Below are 22722 nucleotides of genomic sequence, written 5' to 3'. Positions count from 1 at the left end.
AATAAAAACCAACCCCTGCTAGTACGGTGAAGCTGAGCTGGTGCAAGCTGATCTTACATCTCTGAATACTCTTTTGGGATAGGACCAGGGAATTTCACCCAAGAACTCTAACAAACCTGTTCCTCACACAACTAATTCAAATAAAAATTAGACTTTTCCCTTCTGGAAAGATGGACTTACCTGTTGTACTCGGATAAAGCCTGAGCAATCACAAGCCCCATTCCCTGGAAGAGAAAGATGAAATAAATGAGTGGCCTTTGTGGGTTGGTGGCAATGTTATGACTCAGCCAAAAACACTAAACCCCCATGGACCATGCCCAAGAAGTTCTGCCTAAAAGCTGGCAACAATGACAGAAATTTTGAGAGTCACTATCAAAGCAAGGGGGAAAAAAATCTTTGGAAAGATTTTTCTTATTTAATTACCTTACTTAACATTCCCAGATATAATTTAAAATAAAGTAATAAGGGCTGAAACAGACCAACTCAGATTATTGACAATTTCACTGGGATCATTTTTACTTCCAAAGAGAAGACTAAACTAGAATATTCAAACAAAAAGCCCTCATTTACTTTCAAAATAGCCACAATAAAAATGACAATGAGGGCTGGGGAGATAGCTCAGCTGGTAGAGTGCTTGCCTTGCAAGCACAAGGCCCTGAGTTCGATCCCCAGTACTGCAAAAAAAAAAAAAAAAAAAAGGTGACAATGAGTCCCATGCTAAATGAAAGTGCATACAGATAAGCCGTTCACTCAGGCCACAAAAAAATAGCAATGAAAAGAAAAGAAGCATCCAATAAATGTTAAAGTAACTTATCAACTTTCCCCGAGAACCTGACAAATAAAAAGATCAATTAAGGTTGAAAGGATGAATCATGCATATTTTTTTCTTAAGGGAAATTGGAAGAAATGAAGAGAACAGGATAGAAAGGAAATAAAGTAAGACATCTGGTCATCTTTTTCCTCTCCATATTCAGAGAGCAGAAGTTATCTCACACACTTTCAAGAACATATATAGCAAATATATATCATCCTTCATGTTTCAGTTTCACAAAATCAGGCTCTTTGTATCACCTAGCTTGTTCCACAAGAAGGAATCTCCCACCATTAAGTCACTTAAGCTTTCTTACTCCTGGATATATAACTTATTGACTCTGTCAACCTCAGCTGAGTCAACCTCAGCACACTACAACATAAAAATAAGTATGAATAGCAAACAAAAGAGTCCCCTCCAGATCCAAGATGGCGCACTAGAGGGAGGATGCATTCCTTGTTGCTCCATAACTCGGGTTTCAAGCAGAGGATATCTGTTTCTTGGTGAGGCAGTTTTTGCAGGTTATCGATCCCCTTCTATTTACCCCATTTGTCTATTGGAATCACCTGCAGTCTGCCACATATCCACTACTTTTTGAGTGCAGATTGCTCACTGTCTAGCACCTACCATCCACCATTTGCCTGCCTCTTGCCAGTCCATCGCCTGCCTTTCACCGACACATCACTCACCGCCCAAGGTTCACCTCCCAATCATCCGAGAGCAGTCAGCAGACTGACCAAAGAATGCCAGTGGAGTGCCAGCTGCCTGCTGTTGCCTGGAAGTTCACTGTCACAGTACCTGCAGGTTTGGTTACATGTGGCTGCCGCCATTTTGAGACAACAGCCAGGACTTGCAGGACCCCTGGCCAGGCTGCCTGAGTCCTGTCTCCAGGATCCCTCAGCCCAACCAATCACTCCCTGCCTCGGGGGACCTCACGTTGACTGACTGCTCCCCACCACCAGAACCCCCAGACCGACTGACTGCACCCTACCACCAGGACCCCCAGAACAACTGATTGCACCCTGCCTCCAGGATCCCGCAACCAGATAAACAACCCCCACCTCAAGGACCTCCAGCTGATCACGCCCACACCCCGAGCTACAGCTGCCCATTTGCCAACACATTTGGAAGCCAGAGCAGCCATCATGGATAATCCTGGAAGCTGTATCTCCCATCTTTAGGTGGCGCAAATCCCATCCTGAGACGCCTGCTGGAGAATGGAAGCTCACTGTCAGGTACCTCTCTTTCATCAGGCTACTGAAGGCTGGGAGGTTTGAATACCATATGACTGTTATAGTGTAGATTTTCTTTTTTCTCCTTATCGAAAATTTTTAAGTTTTTATTTCTTTACTTGTCTCCCTCTCTTTTCCTTTTGTTTACCTGTTCCCTCAGAGTCTCTTTCTCCCTTTTCCCATGCTAACAACTGCCTTCTTTTGATTACACTCTCACTCTATGATCTAGAACTTCTATATAGTCTTTTCTTATCCCATTAACAGCTACATCCTACACCCCTCTGCATCTTCTTTGTCCTCCATTAGAAACTGTAGACCTTATGGTAAATCTATTTGTTATACTGAAGATAATAATTGAACTCATTCTGTTTATTATGACAATATAATTAATGTCTTCATATGTGGGCTATGTGGTTTCAGGTTGCATACTGTCTGAACTGGGCACTGCTAATATTGATCTCCCCCTTAAAGAAAAGGTTTTGGAAACATATAGGGTCACTATAAGCCTACAGGGGGAAAACTGCACTGTTACAGGGGAAGATACATGAACAACAAGAAAAAACAAGGGAAGAAAATGATCCAAACAAATCTAGATTCTATATTAATAGAATCAGTGACAGTATGATAGAAGAAATGTCAGAAAAGGACTTCAGATTATACATGATTAAAATGATTCATGAAGCAAAGAACAAGAGAGCAAATGCAGACAATGAATGATCATGCCAATAAGCAGTTGAAAGAGCAACTGCAGGAAGCAAAAGATCATTTCAACAAAGAGATTCTCAAAAAAAAAAAAACAAATGGAAATCCTTGAAATGAAGGAAACAGTAAACCAAATAAAAAACTCAATGGAAAGCATCACCAACAGACTAGAGCATTTGGAAGACAGAATTTCAGACAATGAAGACAAAATATTTAATCTTGAAAATAAAGTTGCCCTAACAGAGAAGATTGTAAGAAATCATGAACACAATCTCCAAGAACTATGGGACATCATGAAAAGACCAAATTTAAGAATTATCAGGATTGAGAAAGGCACAGAGATACAAACCAAAGGAATGAACAACCTATTCTATGAAATAATATCAGAAAATTTCCCAAACCTGAAGAATGAAATGGAAAATCAAATACAAGAGGCTTACAGAACACCAAATGCACAAAATCACAACAGATCCATACCAAGGCACATTATAATGAAAATGCCTAACATACAAAAAAAGATAGGATTTTGAAGGCCACGAAAGAAAAGCATCAGAGTACACATAGGGGGAAACCAATACGGATATCACCAGATTTCTCAGCCCAGACTCTAAAAGCTAGAAGGGCCTGGAACAACGTATTTCAAGCTCTGAAAGCACATGGTTGCCAACCAAGAATCCTATACCCAGCAAAACTCACCATCAGATTTGAAGATGAAATAAAATCCTTCCATGATAAACAAAAGTTAAAAGAATTTATAACTAGCCTGAGCTACAGAATGTTCTCAACAAAATATTCCATGAGGAGGAAATGAAAAACAACAATGGAGGTCAGCAAAGGGAGGAACTACCTTAGAGAAAAGCCACTCAAAGGAGAAACCAAGCCAACTTGAAAACCAAAAATAAGCCAAATGACTGGGAATACAAATCATATCTCAAAAATAACCCTGAACGTTAATGGCCTAAACTCATCAATCAAAAGACATAGACTGGCAGAATGGATTAAAAAGAAAGACCCAACAATATGCTGCCTGTAAGAGACTCATCTCATAGAAAAAGACATCCACAGACTACAGGTGAAAGGATGAGAAAAAACCTACCACACACACGGACTCAGTAAAAAAGCGGGGGTTTCCATCCTTATATCAGATAAAGTGGACTTCAAGCCAAAGTTAGTCAGAAGGGATAAAGAAGGACATTTCATACTGCTTAAGGGAACCATAAATCAGGAAGACATAACAATCATAAATATTTATGCCCCAAACAACAGTGCATGCATGTACATCAAACAAATCCTTCTCAATTCCAGGAATCAAATAGACCACAACACAATAATTCTGGGTGACTTTAACACACCCATGTCACCACTGGATAGAGACTTCCCAACAAAAACTAAACAAAGAAACCACAGAACTCAATAACACAAACAATAACTTAGACTAAACAGACATATATAGAATATTCCATCCATCAATGAGCAAATTCACTTTCTTCTCAGCAGTACATGGAATCTTCTCAAAAATAGACCATATGCTATGCCACAAAGCAGCCCTCAGTAAATGCAAAAAAATAGAGATACTGCCTTGTGTTCTATCAGACTGTGATGGAATAAAATTAGAAATCAATGACAAAATAAAAAACAGAAATTACTCCAACACCTGGAGGCTAAATAATATGCAGCTGAATGAAACATGGATAACAGAAAACATCAGGGAGGAGATAAAAAAATTCTTAGAGGTCAATGAGAATGACAATACAACATATCAAAATCTCTGGGACTCTATGAAAGCAGTACTAAGAGGAAAATTCATTGCATGGAGCGCATTCAAGAAAAGAATGAAAAGTCAACAACTAAATGACCTAACATTACAGCTCAAAGACCTAGAAAAAGAACAGAACACTACCAAAAGAGTAGAAGACAGGAAATAATTAAAATCAGAGCTGAAACCAATGAAATTGAAACAAAAGAAACAATTCAAAAAATTGACAAAACAAAAAGTTGGTTCTTTGAGAAAGTAAACAAAATAGACAAACCCTTAGCCACACTAACAAAGAGAAGGAGAGAGAAGACTCAAATTACTAAAATTCATGATGAAAAAGGAAATATCACGACAGACACCACTGAAATACATAACATAATGAGAAGCTACTTCGAAAATCTGTATTACAACAAAATAGAAACTACTGAAGACACTGACAAATTTCTAGAGACATATGATCCTCCCAAAATGAACCAGGAGGACATACACAATTTCAACAGATCAGTATCAAGCAATGAAATAGAAGAAGACATCAAAAGCCTACCAACCAAGAAAAGCCCAGGACCAGATAGATTCTCAATCAAGTTCTACAAGACTTTCAAAGAAGAACTCATTCCAATACTTCTCAGAGTATGCTAGGAAATAGAAAAGGGGGGAACCCTACCAAACTCATTCTATGAAGCTAATATCACCCTCATACACAAACCAGGCAAAAACACATCAAGGAAAGAAAATTTTAGACCAATATCTATAATGAAGACACAAAGATCCTTAACAAAATACTGGCAAACCATATCCAAAAACATATTAAGAAGATAGAGCACCATGATCAAGTGGGGTTCATCCCGGGAATGAAAGGTTGGTTCAACATCCATAAATCAATAAATGTAATCCATCATGTCAACAGACCTAAGGATAAGAATCATATGGTTATTTCAATTCATGCAGAAAAAGCATTCAACAAAATACAACACCACTTCATGCTCAAAACACTAGAAAAAACAGGGATAGTAGGAACATACCTGAACATTGTAAAGGCTATTATGCTAAGCCCATGGCCAACATCATTCTTAATGGAGAAAAACTGAAACCATTCCCTTTAAAAACGGGAACAGGACAAAGATGCCCTCTTTCACCACTTCTATTTAACATCGTACTTGAAATACTAGCCAGAGCAATTAGACAGACTAAAGAAATTAAAGGAGTAAGAATAGGAAGAGAGGAACTCAAGTTGTCACTATTTGCTGATGACATGATTCTCTATTTAGAGGATCCAAAAAACTCCAGAAAACTTCTAGACCTCATAAAGGAATCAGCAAAATAGCAGGATATAAAATCAACACATATAAATCTAAAGTATTTTTATATGTAAGTGATGTTTGATGAAACATCTGAAAGGGAAATAAGGAAAACAATTCCATTTGCAATAGCCTCAAAAAAAAAAAAAAAAAAAAATACTTGGGAATCAATCTAACCAGAGCTGAAAGATCTCTACAATGAAAACTACAAAACACTGAAGAAATAAATTGAGGAAGATCTTAGAAGATGGAAAGATCTCCCATGTTCTTGGATAGGCAGAATTAAAATTATCAACATGGCCATACTTCCAAAGGTGCTATACAGATTTAATGCAATTCCAATCAAAATCTCTATGACATTTCTCATAGAAACAGAAAAAGCAATCATGAAATTCATCTGGAAGAACAAAGACCCAGAACAGCCAAAGCAATCCTGGGCAGGAAGGTATATAGGAGGTGTCACTATACCAGACCTTAAACTCTACTATAGGGCAATAGTAACAAAAATGGCATGGTACTGGCACAAAAATAGACATATCAATGGTACAGGATAGAAGATATGGAGACATACCCACATAAGTACAGTAACCTCATACTGGACAAAGGTGCCAAAAACTTAAAAATGGAGAAAATATAGCCTGTTCAACAAATGGTGCTGGGAAAACTGGAAATCCATATGTGGAAAAATGAAATTAAACCCCTACCTCTCACCCTGTATAAAACTCAACTCAAAATGGATCAAAGATCTAGGAATTAGACCTGAGACCCTTCACCAAATAGAAGAAAAGGTAGGCCTGAATCTCCATCACATTGGCTTAGGACCAGACTTCCTTAACAAGACCCCCACAGCACAAGAAATAAAAGGAAGAATCAATAAATGGAATAGACTCAAACTGAACTGAAAAGTTTTTTCTCAGCACAGGAAACAATCAACAATGTGAAAAGAGAGCCTACAGAGTGGGAGAAAATCTTTTCCACATGCACTTCAGACAGAGCACTCATCTCCAAAGTTTATAAAGAACTTAAAAAACTTTACACCCAAAATACAAAGAACCCAATCAATAAATGGGCTAAGAAAATGGGCAGACATTTCACAGAAGATATACAGGTGATCAACAAATATATAAAAAAGTGCTCATCATCCCTAGTAATTAGAGAAATGCAAATTAAAACTACCCTAAAATTTCATCTCACTCCAATTAGAATGGCTGTTATCAAGAACACAAGCAATAAGTGTTGGCATGGATGTGGGGAAAAAGGCACACTCGTATATTGCTGGTGGAGTTGCAAATTGGTTCAGCCACTCTGGAAAGCAGTATGGAGATTCCTCAGAAAACTTGGAATGAACCCACCATTTGACCCAGCTATCCCACTTCTCGGTTTACACCCAAAGGGCTTAAAATCAGCATTTTAAGTTTATAGTGATGCAGCAACATCAATGTTCATAGCAGCTCAATTCACAATAGCTAGATTGTGGAACCAACCTAGATGCCCTTCAATTGACAAATGGATAAAGAAACTGTGGTATTATACACAACAGACTATTACTCAGCCATAAAGAAGAATAAAATTATGGCATTTGCTGGGAAATGGATGAAGTTGGAAAATATCATGCTAAGTTAAATAGGTCAAGCCCAAAAAACCAAAGGTCGAATGTTTTCTCTGATAAGTGCATGACAATATATAATGGAGGGCTGGGGATATAGCTCAGTTGGTAGAGTGCCTGCCTCGCAAGCACAAGGCCCTGGGTTCAATCCCCAGCACCGCAAATAAATAAATAAATAAATAAGATAATGGGGGGTTGATGGGGGGAAGAGAAGAATGAAGGAACTTTGGATGCTGTAGAGGAAAAAGGGGTGGGAGGGGGTGGGGATGGAAAAACAGTAGAATGAAACAGACAGTATTACCCTATATGTATGATTACATGAATGGTGTGAATCTACACTGTGTACAATCATAGAAATGAAAAGTTGTACCCCATTCGTGTATAATGAATCAAAATGTGTCTGTAAAAATAAAAAAATATTTTAATTAAAAAAATGAATTTATATTAATGTTTAAAATAGAAAAAAAATGTCCCCTCAAACCTTCCTTCCATGACACTAAGGCACAGACTCTAAAAATACCAAATCCCTCTTTCTAGCCAGATGAAATCAACACAATACCTCTCTGCTCTCTTGTTGTAAATGCCCACTGAAAAGAAGGACACTGAATTTATATCAGGATCCAGATACTCACATTGAGTGTGGCCTCGTCATCCACAATAGACAGCTTCACAATGTAAGGATTCACAGACTGTAAACAACAGAAGACAGTCAAGGTGAGTGTGACCTACTTAAGAAAGCCCATCAGCTATTTTAAAAAGTGTTAACAGGGGGCTGAGGATGTGGTGAGTGGGAGAGTGCTTACCTGGCATGAGTGAGGCCCTGAGTTCCATTCCCAGTACCACCAAAACAAAAATCAAAAAAATGTGCTTCTATAAGGCCTTTTTTTCTACAGTGATGTTACCAAAATCCAGTCCCAACCCATCTTGACTGCTGACTCCCCTCATTTCCAGAAAATTACTCAGCACATATGGGCATTTATCAAGGGCACAGGTGTACATGAATGCACATACATACACACAGGTCAGTTCTGTTCTACCCACATTTTCCTCTAGGCTGAGTTAGCTCAAGCCTATGTATACCACTTCTCCCATAGTTCCCTCTTCCTTGTTTCTAAAAAACAAAAAACTCACTTTGTCCTATCCTCCTAAGTCCTTAGGGATACTATCTTTTAGGAGACATAAAAGTTTCCTTGCCATAAGGCACATATTTATAAGTTGCTAACTTACATTCTCAATCCAAAAGCTCCCTAACCATTTCACAAACTATATACAAGGACTGACTCACCCACTCGTAAAACAAAGCCACCTTGCGGGTGGAAAGTGGCAGCTGCTTAACAGCTAGAGAGGCCATTTACAGAGATCTGATTCACAAATAACACTGCAGGGGAATTGAAAAAAAGGATGTAATTACCCAAGCAACAATCTGGTTAGGACACTGGGATTTAATGATTGTCCCATCACTTATAGCACTGCAAGATTTCTTGAGTTTTTACTGACCCAATTTCAGTGGGGCAACATATGCAAATGAACATATATTTAAACTTATTACACAACTGAACATCTCCTACAAGTGTTACAGGAACCAATAACCTGCTCACCTTGAAAATATCCCACACACTGGATGTGAGGAAAGACCTCATACAGATCAAGCACCAATCCTAGCCCAAAGGAAGCAAGTAACAATGGTTCTCAGACTGGCAGTTTTTATAGCTACAAGAAAACTCATTATGAAGAAACTTGAAAACCCAACTGAAAGGCTAACCCAACCCCCTCCCCACCAGAGAGCTCATTTAATCAAGTAGAGAGGGTATCTTTTGCATGTGAATTGGGAACAGAGCAACAGAGCTTGGCTTAACATGTTTATAAGGTTTTATATAACACAACCCAAGGAGGTAGAACCCACTCCATTTATTATTTGTTTTGACTGTAGGAAGACTCTCAACACATCTTCCTACAACCAACAGTCAAATCTGCTGATACAACAAATTTGAGGCAAGATCCAAAGCATGTAGATCCTTAGAAAATAAAGTCTGGACTCAGCTGACCTAGAGATGCCACCAGGATGAGAGCAACATTAGAAAGAGCAGACCCGTCAGACACAATGGTGCATACCTATAATCCCAGGAACTTAGGAGGCTGAGGGAGGACAATCACAAAATCAAGGCCAGCCTCAGCAACTTAGCAAGGCCCTAAGCAACTTAGTGAGACTATCTCAACATAAAAACTAAAAAGGATTGGGGCTGTAGCTTAGTGGTAAAGGGTCCTTGGGTTCAACCCTCAAGAAAAGAGAGACAGACAGACAGACAAAGGGGGAGGGAAGAGAAGGAAAAAAGGAAGAGCATTTCATAACCAGGTGCAGTGGCCCTTGCCAGTAACCCCAGCAACTCAGAAGACTGAGGCAAGAAAATCACAAATTGAAGCCTGTCTGGACAACTTTGCAAGACCCTGTCTCAAAATAAAAAATAAAAAGGGCAGGGAAAGAGCTCAGTGGCAGAGTGTCCCTGAGTTCAATCCCCAGTACCTTTTTTTTAAAAAAAAAAAAGGGCAAGAAAGAGCAGACCAGGGGACCATTGTTTATTGGCCAAAATTTTCCAAGTTCTTGTCACTCAGTTTCCCAAAATTAGACTGTGTGAGGTAATAATAAGGATCATCTTATTACCAAGACCATCATATGCTTCAGCAGTAGCTGAGGAAAAGGCAAGGTAGCTAAAAGCAAAGGTCTGAGTTCCAATTCCTTTTATTATAAATTATGACAAGTTAAACACATTAATTAACCTAAGTTTCAATTTCTTCAATTGTAAAATGGGGAAATTTTTCTTCTCTGAGATTGCTAAAAGGCTTTAATTCAAATCTTTTAGCAAAAGACTTGTATAGACATGTAAAATCCTTAGCATAATATCTGGGATATGGTTAGAGCTTAATAATTAGTAGCTGTTATTTTTTCCCCTTTAACATTATTAACATTTAAAGAAAAGTTCTTCAGGAAAAAGAGAAAAGGGGGGTAAAAAAGAAAAGGAACAACTTCCAATTAGACATAATAAACAATTTTGTCATTTCTGTGATATACCATGCTCAGGATAGCACTTGGGTCTGCATCACTTCATCTCAAATGACTTGGCCAGTCTAGAAGGCCAGGACCTTAATACTGTGAAAATTTCTATTCTCCTAGACATTGATTATCCTTAATTCTGAACCTGTTGTGCTGGTCACTTTTAAAGCTAGAGGCAATCTACTTTTTCACTCACCAGACAGAATTACAAATTCAGTGAGCCTTCACAGAATCATTCTAATGGGGATCCTGCCTTTATTTGACCTAATTTGACCTAAGTTTTACTTGTTATTTTTATTATTCTTTCCTAGACCTTTTTTTTTTTTTTTTTTTTTTGCCTTCTCTACCTCTTTAGATATATATTAACTACACGGCATCTTTCCCATTACTTCTATTCCTTAAGTCCAACACCTCATTTACCTTCTCTGTTCTCAGGGGTATCTAGACTGTCTGATACCTTTACACCTTTCTAGAAAAATCACAACTTATTCTTCTGGTCATGGAATCAATTCTGGTGGTAGCTAGAATGCTGTTCTCTCCAGCACTCCCTCTACTACTAGTCTGTGTGAGATTTCACCAGCTTTTGGTTTTGCTATGTTCATCTGAAATTCCTCATGTTCCTGTCAAAAAACTGCTCCACAGTCACCAGATGTCCTTAATGGTTTCTTCTGAGTGACTTATATTAAACGCTGCAAAGTCCAGATAAATTATGCCCACCAGATTGCCCCTGCCCATTATATTAATTCTTTGGGGGGCTTCTGACAGACCAAAGATGCATACTTCATTCCAGAAATGTGATTTCTCCAGTTTCTTCGCCAGGTCCAATTTTTCAGGCTGACATTTCAGAAAGCCCTACTGAGCTGAGCCAGGGTTCAGTTTACAGTCAGAGAAGCCAAACCACTGCCTCAGAATAGCCTTCATCCACCAGAATGTTCTGAAAATATTCATTACTGATGATGACACATTCTTGTCACATAACTCAACTCTGTTCAACTATCCTCAGCATTTTTCCTCAGCTATTTTTCTTGCTGTTATAATAAGGCTCCAGAGGCTTTTACACATGACAGAGATCACAACAGCTACCATGAGAGTCCCGTCAGATCACCAGTAAAACAGGTGTTCATGATAAAATTATGTATTTACTAGTAGTTCTATGTCCCATTCATCAGTTCCTCCAAGATAATTAAAAGGAATAGCTCCTAAGATTTATAATACATTAACATTTTTCCAAATTTCAGTTCCTCTTTATTTCCTTCTTAGTCTTTCCTTCTTCCATATCTCGCCTTATAAAAATATGCTCCAGATGAGTTACCCATCACTTTCAATCTGTCCAAATAAAGTCTAACTAGGAAAGGTATCAAAAATCACTAAGAAACCAGGTGTGGTGGCACACGCCTGTAATCCCAGTGGCTCGGGAGACTGAGGCAGGAGGATCTCAAGTTCAAAGCCAGCCTCAGCAAAAGTGAGGCACTAAGCAACTCAGTGAGACCTTGTCTCTAAATAAAATACAAAATAGGGCTGAGGCTCAGTGGTCAGTCAAGTGCCCTTGAATTCAATCCCCGGTACCCGCTTCAAAAAAAAAAAAATCACTAAGAGCCAGAATCTCAGAAAAGAACATCCTCTCTCCAATTGGTCCATTTCTCATAATGTTGCTGTTACTTATTAAGGAGAGAAAGTCAGGTTACCTCAGTGTGGTGCCTGACTTCTAGGTTTAATAAGTTACTCCCAGTGTCTAGGACTCTATGCCAAATGCTTCCTCCTCCTTAAAAGGGATCTCCAGTGAAGCCCCTGGTCTTCCCTGAGTATCCTCCTTCCTTTTCTGTGTATTTTGCCTTCTGAGAAGAATCGAGTACATACATCAACCCACACATTAATCTCTGGGATCTGTACTTCATTTCAGAAATCTGAAATCTGTACCTTGATTAATTTAGGGGCAAAGACAACTCCAGAATTGATAAGGCTCTGTCTTCAACTTTTTCATTAAAATCAGAAAGCATTTCTAAACCATCATAATACTTATACAGGCAGATTTTTATTAAGGAAATATGATAATAAAAATAAGAATCTTTCAAACCAAATGCACTAGGTCAGTGGTTCCCAATCCTGACTAATCATCACACTCAATTGGGTATTCTCTAAAACAATAACAATGTTTTTAAAAAGATTCACAGCCCCCTCCCACGAAATTCTGTATAAGTGTGGTGTATCTAGAATAAAGTTCAAAATTTTTTTTCATTTTAGCAAATTACTAAGTCACTCTAATAAGCTGCATTTAGAAAACACTAATTATACTAAATCATACTACAGAGAGCTGGGCATGGTGGTGCACAACTGTAATCCTAGCAACTCAGAGGCTGAGGCAGGAGGATCGCGAGTTCAAAGCCAGCCTCAGCAACTTAGCAAGGCCCTAAGCAACTCAGTGAGACCCTGACTCTAAATAAAATACAAAAAGGGCTGGGGATGTAGTTCAATGGTTATACTACAGAATTCCTTTAAACAAAAAGAATTTGGTTTATCAAAATTAATCCTTGCACTATTTACTAAGACATTACATTTAAGAGGGGCCACAGGTAGGAAGATTATAAAAAGAACAACTACCCTTCAAGGGGTCCCCTTACCTCATATTTTCTGTAGTTTACCAGCAAAGCCAAGAGGACAACAGCATCATACCCATGCTCTCTACGACTTGGGGGATGGGAAAGTATCTGTAACAAGAACCAGAAATATGTAAATCCTGAGTGCTAACTCCTAGCTCCTGAGTAGACAGACCAAAAAATTTGAGTAGATGGTCTACCCAAAAGACAAAGAGGTGACAAAGAAATTAACCTACCTGCAAAATTGCTTCAAATATGCTGTTGATCATTACATACTCCAGGATAGTGTTTTGGCTGATGTTGTCTGTCACCTGAATGGAATAAAAAGCTTTTTAAGTCTGTTTTAAGGCACTCCATATCCCATGTATATCTCCTATCCTAATGTCTAAGTGAACAGGAAATGATGAAACACTCTACTAGATACTTAGTAGACTTTTCACAAACACAAGCACCGCAAAGCTACCAGAGCCTGAATAGGCAGTCACTATGAAAGTAGGAAATTAGTGAATTAAAAACGTCCTAAATCTGAATTTATTGTTTCTCTCATACCCTCACAAGCATTTGCTTTATAGTTTCCTGGGTTTCATTCTTCAAATACACATGAAGAGGTTCATAAATCCGAAAGTCTTCAAGAGGTGGCAGGAAAAGGGAAGCACTGGAAATAAATGAACAGCACCCCATCCTCCTTCCACTAAGAAGTAGAGGCAAGCCTCCAGTTATAAAATAAAGCCAGACCAACTAAAAGTATTCAGAGTCACAAGTCATTTCCAAATGAGACCTGATGAGAAGGACAAATCTGACAATCTAGAAGATGGTATTTCTCCTAGAATGGTCCTTCTAAAATGATAAGTATCACATCATCTGGAAGCTAAAAATTCCAGCAGTTGCTCCAAAGAGTAATCTCCAGGAAGCAAAAGTCCAGGCAACTAATTACCTTCTATACATTGAAACACCAGGAAGTGATGCAATACCCCAGTAGAGCATTTTTTTTTCTCTTCTTACTTCTAATTCTGGGCTAAAGAATTCAAATAAGCTTGCCTCTATTGTCAGTTAATGCCCTTGACAAACATATAAATATATTACTTACAGTCACTAAGCAAAGAAGTAGTTTCAGACATAAACTCTTCAGACTTTCAGAACCTTCTGCACAAAGCAATGAATCCAAACTCTCCATCAAGTTCTGAGAAAGAGAACCATTAAATATTAAGCCATACCAATTAACACCTACGTCCCATCTTTGCCCAACTCTGGGTTATGTTACACAAAGTAATGTGAATAATGCACCATGAAGCAACCACATCATTCCCCTAGGCGTAGACCTTGCAAAATTAAAAAAAAAAAAAAAAAAGACTTCAAAGTGTAGATATTTTGGAGGAAATGCTTGAGAACAATCCACTAGACAATGAAGAATTTACTCTTCTACCAAATGAATGTTTGCAGCTTGTCATCCACATTTAAATCTTCAGATTAGAATGGAGTGAGTTGGAAAAGGGAAACCTAATGATTAAATAACTGTATATGAATTCCATTGCTTGATAGAGAAATCATTATGTGATGTAAGTATACTGAAGAAATGGCAAAGGGACAATACCACTACTGGCCATCACATACCATAAGCACTAACAAAGACAGTACGTATCCATGCTGGTCAACTCCTCTTGACAATGTCATTAGAGTTTATTCCTTGCACTAAATACCAGCTTTTAGACTCAAACTAATCAAAACAAGAAACTTGCCAGGTGTGGTGGTACCCACCTGTAATCCCAGTGGCTCCAGAGGCTGAGGCAGGAGCATTGTGAGTTCAAAGCCAGCCTCAGCAATTTAGCAAGGCTCTAAGCAACTTAATGAGATCCTGTCTCAAAATAAAACATAAAAAAGGGCTGGGGATGTGGCTCAGAGTCAAAGCGCACCTGAGTTCAATTTCCAGTCCAAAAAAAAAAAAAGTCACCTATTCCAGGACACCTCAGGGATTTAAGTTTGGTTTTGCAAAATCAGTAAGAATTAATTAAAACTTGAAGAGGAAAGGTATTCCAGACAGCCATTAGCATGATCAAAGACACATGAAGAACGAAAGGGCCCTGGGCATGAGTAGTTTGTTATCAGAGCAGTATAAAGAGTGAGGCACAGAGGTGAGAGATGAGACTAGAGAAATAAATACAGTCCAGGTATGAAAGTTTTATGAGGCTAACCAGGGAGTCCTCTTTATCCTATTAGTAATAGAAGACTAGTGGAAGATTTTAAACAGAAAAGATCTGAGTATAAGATACATCACTCTGGTGTCATTGTGGATGAGACATTTAAAGATGGTAAGCCTGGAGGGAGACCAATGAGGACAAATCTATCAATTTCCTGAGCTTGTCTTATTTACCACTGCATCCCCAGTGTCTACCACAGTGCCTGGCATATAGGAGCTCAAAAAATGTTTGTCAAAAGAATGAATAAGGTGGGCACAGTGGCACATGTCCATAATCCCTATAATTCAGGAGGATGAGCAGGAGGATCACAAGTTTAAGGCCAGCCTCAGCAAATTAGGAAGACCTCAGCAATTTAGTGAGACCCTGTTTCAGAAAGAAAAATGATGGGGATGTGGCTCAGTTGCAAAGCACCTCTGGGTTCAATCCTTAGTTTAAAAAAGAAAAATAGAATAAAAAAAAAAAGACATCACTATAACAGCTCAGGTGGATACAAAAGATCAGTGACAGTAGGGGAAGAAAAGACAGATTTGAGAAATACCTGCTGAGGTAAAACTAGCTGTAGTGATTATCTGCAGATAAAGATGAGGGAAAGGAAAAAGTCAAGGATGACTTCCAGGTTTTTGGCTTGGGGACTAAGAAGACAGGTACCCACATGGAAAGAAAATGAATAAGGAAGAAGAGATACAGGAGATAAAATAAGCTTCATTTTGGAAATGTTAAGCAAGAGGTATTTATGAGATATGTGAAAGAGAATAACCAGCAAGTGCTTACAAAAGCTCGAGAAGGAATGTTAAGCCTAAAGAGAGAGTGTGTCAAAAGCATATAGGTAATAATTAGAATGAGAACTGGGCACAGTGATACACACCTATAACAACTCAGGAGGCTGAGACAGGATTACAAATTCAAGGTCAATTTAACAATTTAGTGAGACCCTGCCTCAAAATAAAAAGTCAAAAGTACTCGCGATTGGGGCTGGGACTGTGGCTCAGTAGTAGAGCACTTGGCCTAGCATGTGTGAGGTCCTGGGTTTGATCCTCAGCACCACATAAAAAATAAAATAAAGATATTGTGTCCACCTACAACAAAATATTAAAAAAAAAAAAAAAAAAAAAAAAGTACTAGGGACATAGCTTAGTGTATGAGCACCCTGGGTTCAATCCCAGTACTGGGGGAAAAAAAACTGTAAGTGTGAAGAAGGGATCTGAGATTTTACCATGACATTTTTTTTTTTTTTTTTTTTTTTGACGGTACTGTGGATTGAACCCAGGGCCTTATACTTGACAGACAAGCACTCTACCAACTGAGATATATCTCCAGCCCCCTACACATAATTTCTTGTAACCTCACCATTATAAGGATTCTTTGGAACAAAGATTTCTTTCTTTATTTATTTTTTTTTTTGTGGGGGGCGGTGCTGGGGATCGAACCCAGGGCCTTGTGCTAGCCAGGCAAGCACTCTCCCGACTGAGCTATCTCCCCAGCCCCAAGATTTCTTAATTGAAGCCCAATATAGTGGCATATACTTATAATCCCAGCTACTGGGGATTCTGAGGCAGGAAGATTGCCAAGTTTGAGGCTAACCTCAGCAACTTAGTGAGATCTTGTCACAAAATAAAAAATAAAAAGGCTTGGGATAGCACACTGCACATTTGCTTGGAATTGCACATCTAACAGGAGAAAAAGGAGAAGAAAGAAACTTCATTCAGAGGTTTTGTTAGGTTACAGATTATTGCATTAATTTAATTACTACTAGGTAATAATAATGTGGGACTTGAGTGGTAACAGGGAATTTTAAAACTCTACAAGTGGCATACCTGTGCCCGATACTAGGGTTGGGAGAGTAACATCTTACTCATTCAGCACTACCTAAGGAATTCCCTCTGTGTTTTGTGCCAGTGCTAAACTACTGATTAACTGTAATTATGAAAAGAAATGAAGGGCATCTATCACGTGAAGATAACTCCTCCTGAGGTCACACGACAGAATAGGAAGAAATGCCACTAACTTCTAAAGAAGTTTAAACCCTATATCAAATTTTAATGACAAAATAGCCAAAGAGTATATCGATAATAGATATTAGCCACGTGTACACTACATGTTTTTTCTAATAAAGCCATTTCTTATATGGAAAAAAAAAAAAAAAAAAAGGCTTGGGATATAGTTCAGTGGCAGAGTGCTCCTGGGTTCAATCCACAGTACTAGGGGTAGGGAGGAATTTTTTCATTTAAATTTCATAAGTGACAGGAGAGGAACTATCAAATACTGTAAATCATATATCTAATAAGGGACTGATATATCCAGAATATGCAAAGAACTCTTACAACTCAATAATAAAAAGACTACCTAATCTAGAAAATGGAAAAGGATTTTGATAGACATTTCTCCAAAAGAAAAAAAAAAATATAAAAGACAGACAAAAAAAAAAAAAAATAGAAAAGAGACAAAAACAATTGTTAAGCCAGATGTGGTGGCAAACACTATAATTCCAGTGGCTTGGGAAGCTGAGGTAGGAGGACTGCAAGTTCAAAGCCAGCCTCAGCAAAAGCAAGGTGCCAAGCAACTCAGTGAGACCCTGTCTCTCTTTTTTTTTTTTAATATTTTTATTAGTTGTTGATGAACTTTTATTTATTTATTTGTTGGCAGTGTTAAGAATCAAACCTAGTGCCCCACACAAGCTAGGCAAGTGCTCTACCACTGAGCCACAATCCCAGCCCTGAGACTCTGTCCCTAAATAAAACACAAAATAAGGTTGGGGATGTGGCTCAGTGGCCAATTGCCCCCGAGTTCAATCCTTGGTACTCACACCCCTCAAAAAATTGTTAATATGGAGAAACTGAAACTACCATATATTGCTGGTAAAACTATAAAATGGAACAGTTACTAAGAAAAAATGGTTTGGGCAGACAGGGTGGCACATGCCTGTAATCCCAGAGACTCAGGAGGCTGACGCAGGAGAATCACAAATTTGAGGCCAGTCTCAGCAACTTAGCAAGGTCCGAAGCAACTTAGCAAGACCCTACCTCAAAATTAAAAATAAAAAGGCTGGGAATGTTGCTCAGGGATTAAGCACTCCTGGGTTCAACCCCAGTACTAAAAAAGAAAAGAAAAGAAAAAAATGGTTTGGCAGTTCCTCAAATACAGAGTTATCATATAGGACCCAGCAATTCTACTCCAAGATACTCAAGAGAACTGAAAGCACACAGCCACACAAAAACTTAAACACACATGTTCAGAACAGTAATTTTTTTTTATTTAATTTTTTTTTTTTTTTTTTTTTTTGCAGTGCTGGGGATCGAACCCAGGGCCTTATGCTTGCGAGGCAAGCACTCTACCAACTGAGCTATATCCCCAGCCCCAGAACAGTAATATTTATAATAGCCAAAATGTTCAAACAACCCAAATGTCTCTCAAATGAGGAATGGATAAACAGAATATGGTATATCCACCCAATGGAATATTATTTACAACAAAAAAGGAATGAAGCACTACTACATCCTATAACAAGGATGAATTTTAAAAACATGGTGCTGAGCCAGGCATGGTGGCACATGCCTAGAATCCCAGTGGCTCAGAGGCTGAGACAGGAGAATCTCAAATTCAAAGTCAGTCTCAGAAACTTAGCAAGGCCCTAAGCAACTTAGTGAGACCCTGTCTCAAAATAAAAATATGTATGTGTCTCAGTGGTTAAGTACCCCTGGGTTCCATTCGCACTACCAAAAAAAAAAAAAAAAAAACATGGTGATGGGCACATTGACACATGCTTACAATCCCAGTAACTGAAGAGGCTGAGGCAGGAGGACTGCAAATTCTAGGCCAGCCTGGGCAACTTAGCAAGATTCTGTCTCAAAACAAAATATAAAAATGACTGAGGATGTAATTCACTGTTAGAGCACCACTGAGTTCGATCCCCAGTACCCCCCCAAAAAAACAAAGCCACATATGATTATGATTCCATTTATGAGGTGTCCAGAATAAAGAAACACATAGAAACATAAAGCAAACTAATGGCCAGGCATGGTGGCACATGCCTATAATCCCAGAGGCTCAGGAGGCTAAGGCAAGAGAATCACAAGTTCAAAGCCAACCTCAACAACTTAGCAAGGCCCTGAGAAACTTAGCAAGACCCTGTTTCTAAGATAAAAATATAAAAAGAGCTGGGGCTGGGGCTCAGTGAGTTCAATTCCTGGTATCAAAAAAAAAAAAAGAGGCAAACTAATGGTTTTCAGTGGATGGAGAGAAGAGATAATAAGGAATAACTAGAGTATAGGGTTTTTTTTTTCCAAAGGTAATGAAAATGGATTTTGAAATTTGTAGTGGTGACAGTTGTTCAATTCTGTGAATATACTAAAACCCACCAGATTGTATAATTTAAAAGGGTAAACTGTAAGAAATATGAATCAAGAAGCTATCATTAGGGGATGGGATTGTGGCTCAGGGGTAAAGCACTTGCTTGCCTAGCAAGTGTGAAGCACTGGGTTCCTCAGCACCACATAAGAAAACAAAGTTATAAAAAAAAAAAGGAGAAAAAGAAGAGGAAGAAGCTGCTGCTGCTATCATTAAAAGAAGATAGTGCCAAACAGTAGATAAAAAAATTCTGAGCCAGGCATGGTGGTACATGCCTGTGGTCTCAGACAAAGTGATCACTTAAGCCCATGAGTTTAAGAGAAGCCTAGGTAACATGGTGAGACAGAATCTCCAAAAAGAAAATGAAAAAAACCTAACAAGAGTTGGGGTTGTAGGACAGTGGTAGAGTGCTTGCCGAGTACATGCCAATATCCTAGGTTTGATTCCCAGCATGGCAAAAACATAAAATAAATGTTACCCTTGTATATTCATTTGTTTTGTTTTTATTTAAATCCACAAATGTTCATACAAATACATGATACAATAATAAACTGGTCAGTTTTTATCCTGTAGAAAAAGGATGCCTTAATTCAAATTTAAATTTAAATTTTTACTTGATTCAGAAAAACAAAATCTATCAAGTAAAAATATCCAAGTCCAAGGTCAAATTTAATCATACATAGCTATGAGAATCCAAATCTTTCAATACATCTTTCTGCAGATGGTATTAACAAATAACTGTCAGAAGCAGTCATACATAGGCACATCAGCAACTTGTCTCACCTTCATGCACAGCTCTGCCTTGTCAAAGCCCATCAGCATGTTGATAATATCAAACCCAGAGGTAGACTTATTCTTTTGATGGACTCCTCGAATAAGTGCACACAAGGTCTGCAGAGGTAAAAGAAAAAATTCTTTCTAGAGAAGAAATTTCAAAACTAGAAGGGCACTAGATCTGTAGACACACATTACAACCTCAGAACCACCTTCTTACATAGCTAATTTCTCTGTTACTCTAAGCTCCAAAATGCAGTCTGAAACTTAACAAGAAAAATTCAGAAATTAAAAGAGGTACAGCAACTGAGACTGTTGTCATCTTCATTTTTTTGTCTCCTTCTTGTTTGGGGGACATTCTCTTTTTAAAACTTGCACTGCAGATGGGAGCAATGGCATGTACATATAATCCCAGCAATTCAGGAAACTAAGGCAAAAGGATCACAAGTTAGAGGCCAGCCTCAGCAACTTACTGAGACTGTCTCAAAAACCAAATAAAAACAGGCTAGGGATGCAGTCCAGTGGTAAAGTACCCCTGGTTCAATCCCCAGTACCAAAAAAAAAAAAAAGGGGGGGGGGGGTGAGAATGGGAGAGAGAGAAAGTGGGGGGGGGGGGGATAGAGAAGGAGGAAAGGAGGAGAAAAAGGAAAAGGTGGAAAAGAAGATGAGTTGTCCCTGGAACTTTTTAAAATTCAGTATTAACTATTACAATAATGAACTATACTTTTAAGGGGTCACCAAGTAGCTTAAGATCAACTTATTTCCACCAAAATACAGTTTATAATTCATGCCCTCATAAAGTATCACTGTAACTACTATAATTCCAACTTTCATTTCAACTTTAATTGAGCCCATACTCCACAACTAGAAATGTAAAATACATTGTGCCCAAAGGTTAATAAAGCTCTAGGATAAACATAGGCCATCTTTCTGGGGCATCAACTCAAGAGGTAATTATTCTATCCATTCTACAGATGACAAAACTGGGGCTCACAAAAAGATTTGCCAAACTAGTAAATTAGAAACTTAAACCCAATCTACCAAAAATTCCAACAAAATCCATTGCTGTATCATGAATTCTAAACTTGTCAATTACTGCTCTAAATACATCCTCCCAATCCAGGGTATACTGGACCTTACAGACTACAAACTTTAGAAACTTTATCCTCCATTCATTCAGTAAAAATTTAATCTAGAGTACCAACTATATGCTGAACATTGTTATATGTACTAGAAACAAAGCACTGAATGAAAGTGTCAAAATCTCTGCCTTCAAGAAGACAAAAGTTAGCTGGGGTTGTGGCTCAGTGGTAGAGAAGTGCCTAGCACGTGTGGGGCACTGGGTTCCATCCTCAGCACCACATAAAAAATAAACAAATAAAATAAAGGTATTGGGCTGGAATTGTGGCTTAGTGGTAGAGTGCTTGCCTAGCATGTGTGAGGCACTGGGTTTGATTTTCAGCATCGCATACAAATAAATAAATAAAGATTCATCAACAACTAATAAAAATATTTTTAAAAAATAAAAAAAAGGTATTGTGTCCATCTACAACTGAAAAAAAAATTTTTAAAGAAAAAAAAAAAAGGCAAGTGTATCACCGGGCACAGTGGCACATGCTCATAATCCCAGTAGCTCAGGAGGCTGAGGCAGAAGGATTGCAAGTTCAAAGTCAGCCTCAACAACTTAGCAAACAACTTAGCATGAGGCCCTAAGCAACTTAGTGAGGCCCCATCTCAAAATAAAAAGTAAATTAAAAAGGACTGGGGATGTGGCTCAGTGGTTAAGGGCCCCTAGGTTCAATCCATGGCGAAAAAAAAAAAAAAAAAAAAAAAAACGCAGCCAAGTGTATCCTCAGCACAGCACTCTGCCCAACACTTGACACATAGCAATTGTTCAATAAGTAGCTATTGAGATGGGTGCAGGGTACACGCCTATAATCTCAGCTACTTTGATGGCTGAGGCAAGAGGATTCCAAGTTTTAGGCCAGCTTTGGCAATTTAGCAAGATTCTGTCACACGAAAGAAATAAAAAAGGCTGGAACTAGCTCAGTAGTGAAGCGTCCCTAGGTTCAATCTCCAGTAGCAGGTGGGGGGGCATCACACCTAAAGATAATTCTAGGTTCCTCTGGTTCCAATGAAGGGGTTACAATTCCTTTCTCTGATAAACAAGGCCTCCCAAGTCTCCCAGTCTTGTACCTGCAATGCATTGACAACTCGAATTGGATGTTCCTCTCCCAGAGCCTGGATGCAATGTTGAAATAAGCAATTAATATTGTCCTTAATCTTCATTAACTCTTCACCATCAAGAGATTCCAGCTTGCCCTCTAGGTACTCTAAATTCACCTGCCAATGAAACAATAA

The 22722-nt window shown here is 38.5% G+C and overlaps 1 protein-coding gene across 4 annotated transcripts in view; it reads right to left on the bottom strand.

The window, feature by feature from the left end:
• Positions 1-22722, bottom strand: part of ARMH3 (armadillo like helical domain containing 3) — a 192774-nt gene that overhangs the window by 155092 nt on the left and 14960 nt on the right. For all 4 annotated transcript variants that reach the window (XR_013763503.1, XM_079137949.1, XM_079137948.1 and 1 more), the window contains exons 4-10: positions 22558-22704; positions 20371-20478; positions 14136-14228; positions 13285-13359; positions 13073-13159; positions 8038-8094; positions 181-224 (exon numbers count right to left, since the gene is read on the bottom strand). Coding sequence is in view for 3 of the 4 variants with exons in the window: in XM_079137949.1 (XP_078994075.1) it covers positions 181-224; positions 8038-8094; positions 13073-13159; positions 13285-13359; positions 14136-14228; positions 20371-20478; positions 22558-22704 (611 nt within the window). In the remaining variant the exon portion in view is untranslated. The remainder of the gene's footprint in view (positions 1-180; positions 225-8037; positions 8095-13072; positions 13160-13284; positions 13360-14135; positions 14229-20370; positions 20479-22557; positions 22705-22722) is intronic.

The sequence above is a fragment of the Sciurus vulgaris genome (assembly GCF_902686455.1).
Source record: "Sciurus vulgaris genome assembly, chromosome: 4".
In the NCBI taxonomy this organism is placed as follows: domain Eukaryota; kingdom Metazoa; phylum Chordata; class Mammalia; order Rodentia; family Sciuridae; genus Sciurus; species Sciurus vulgaris.
This window is presented reverse-complemented; position numbering and strand designations above follow the sequence as displayed.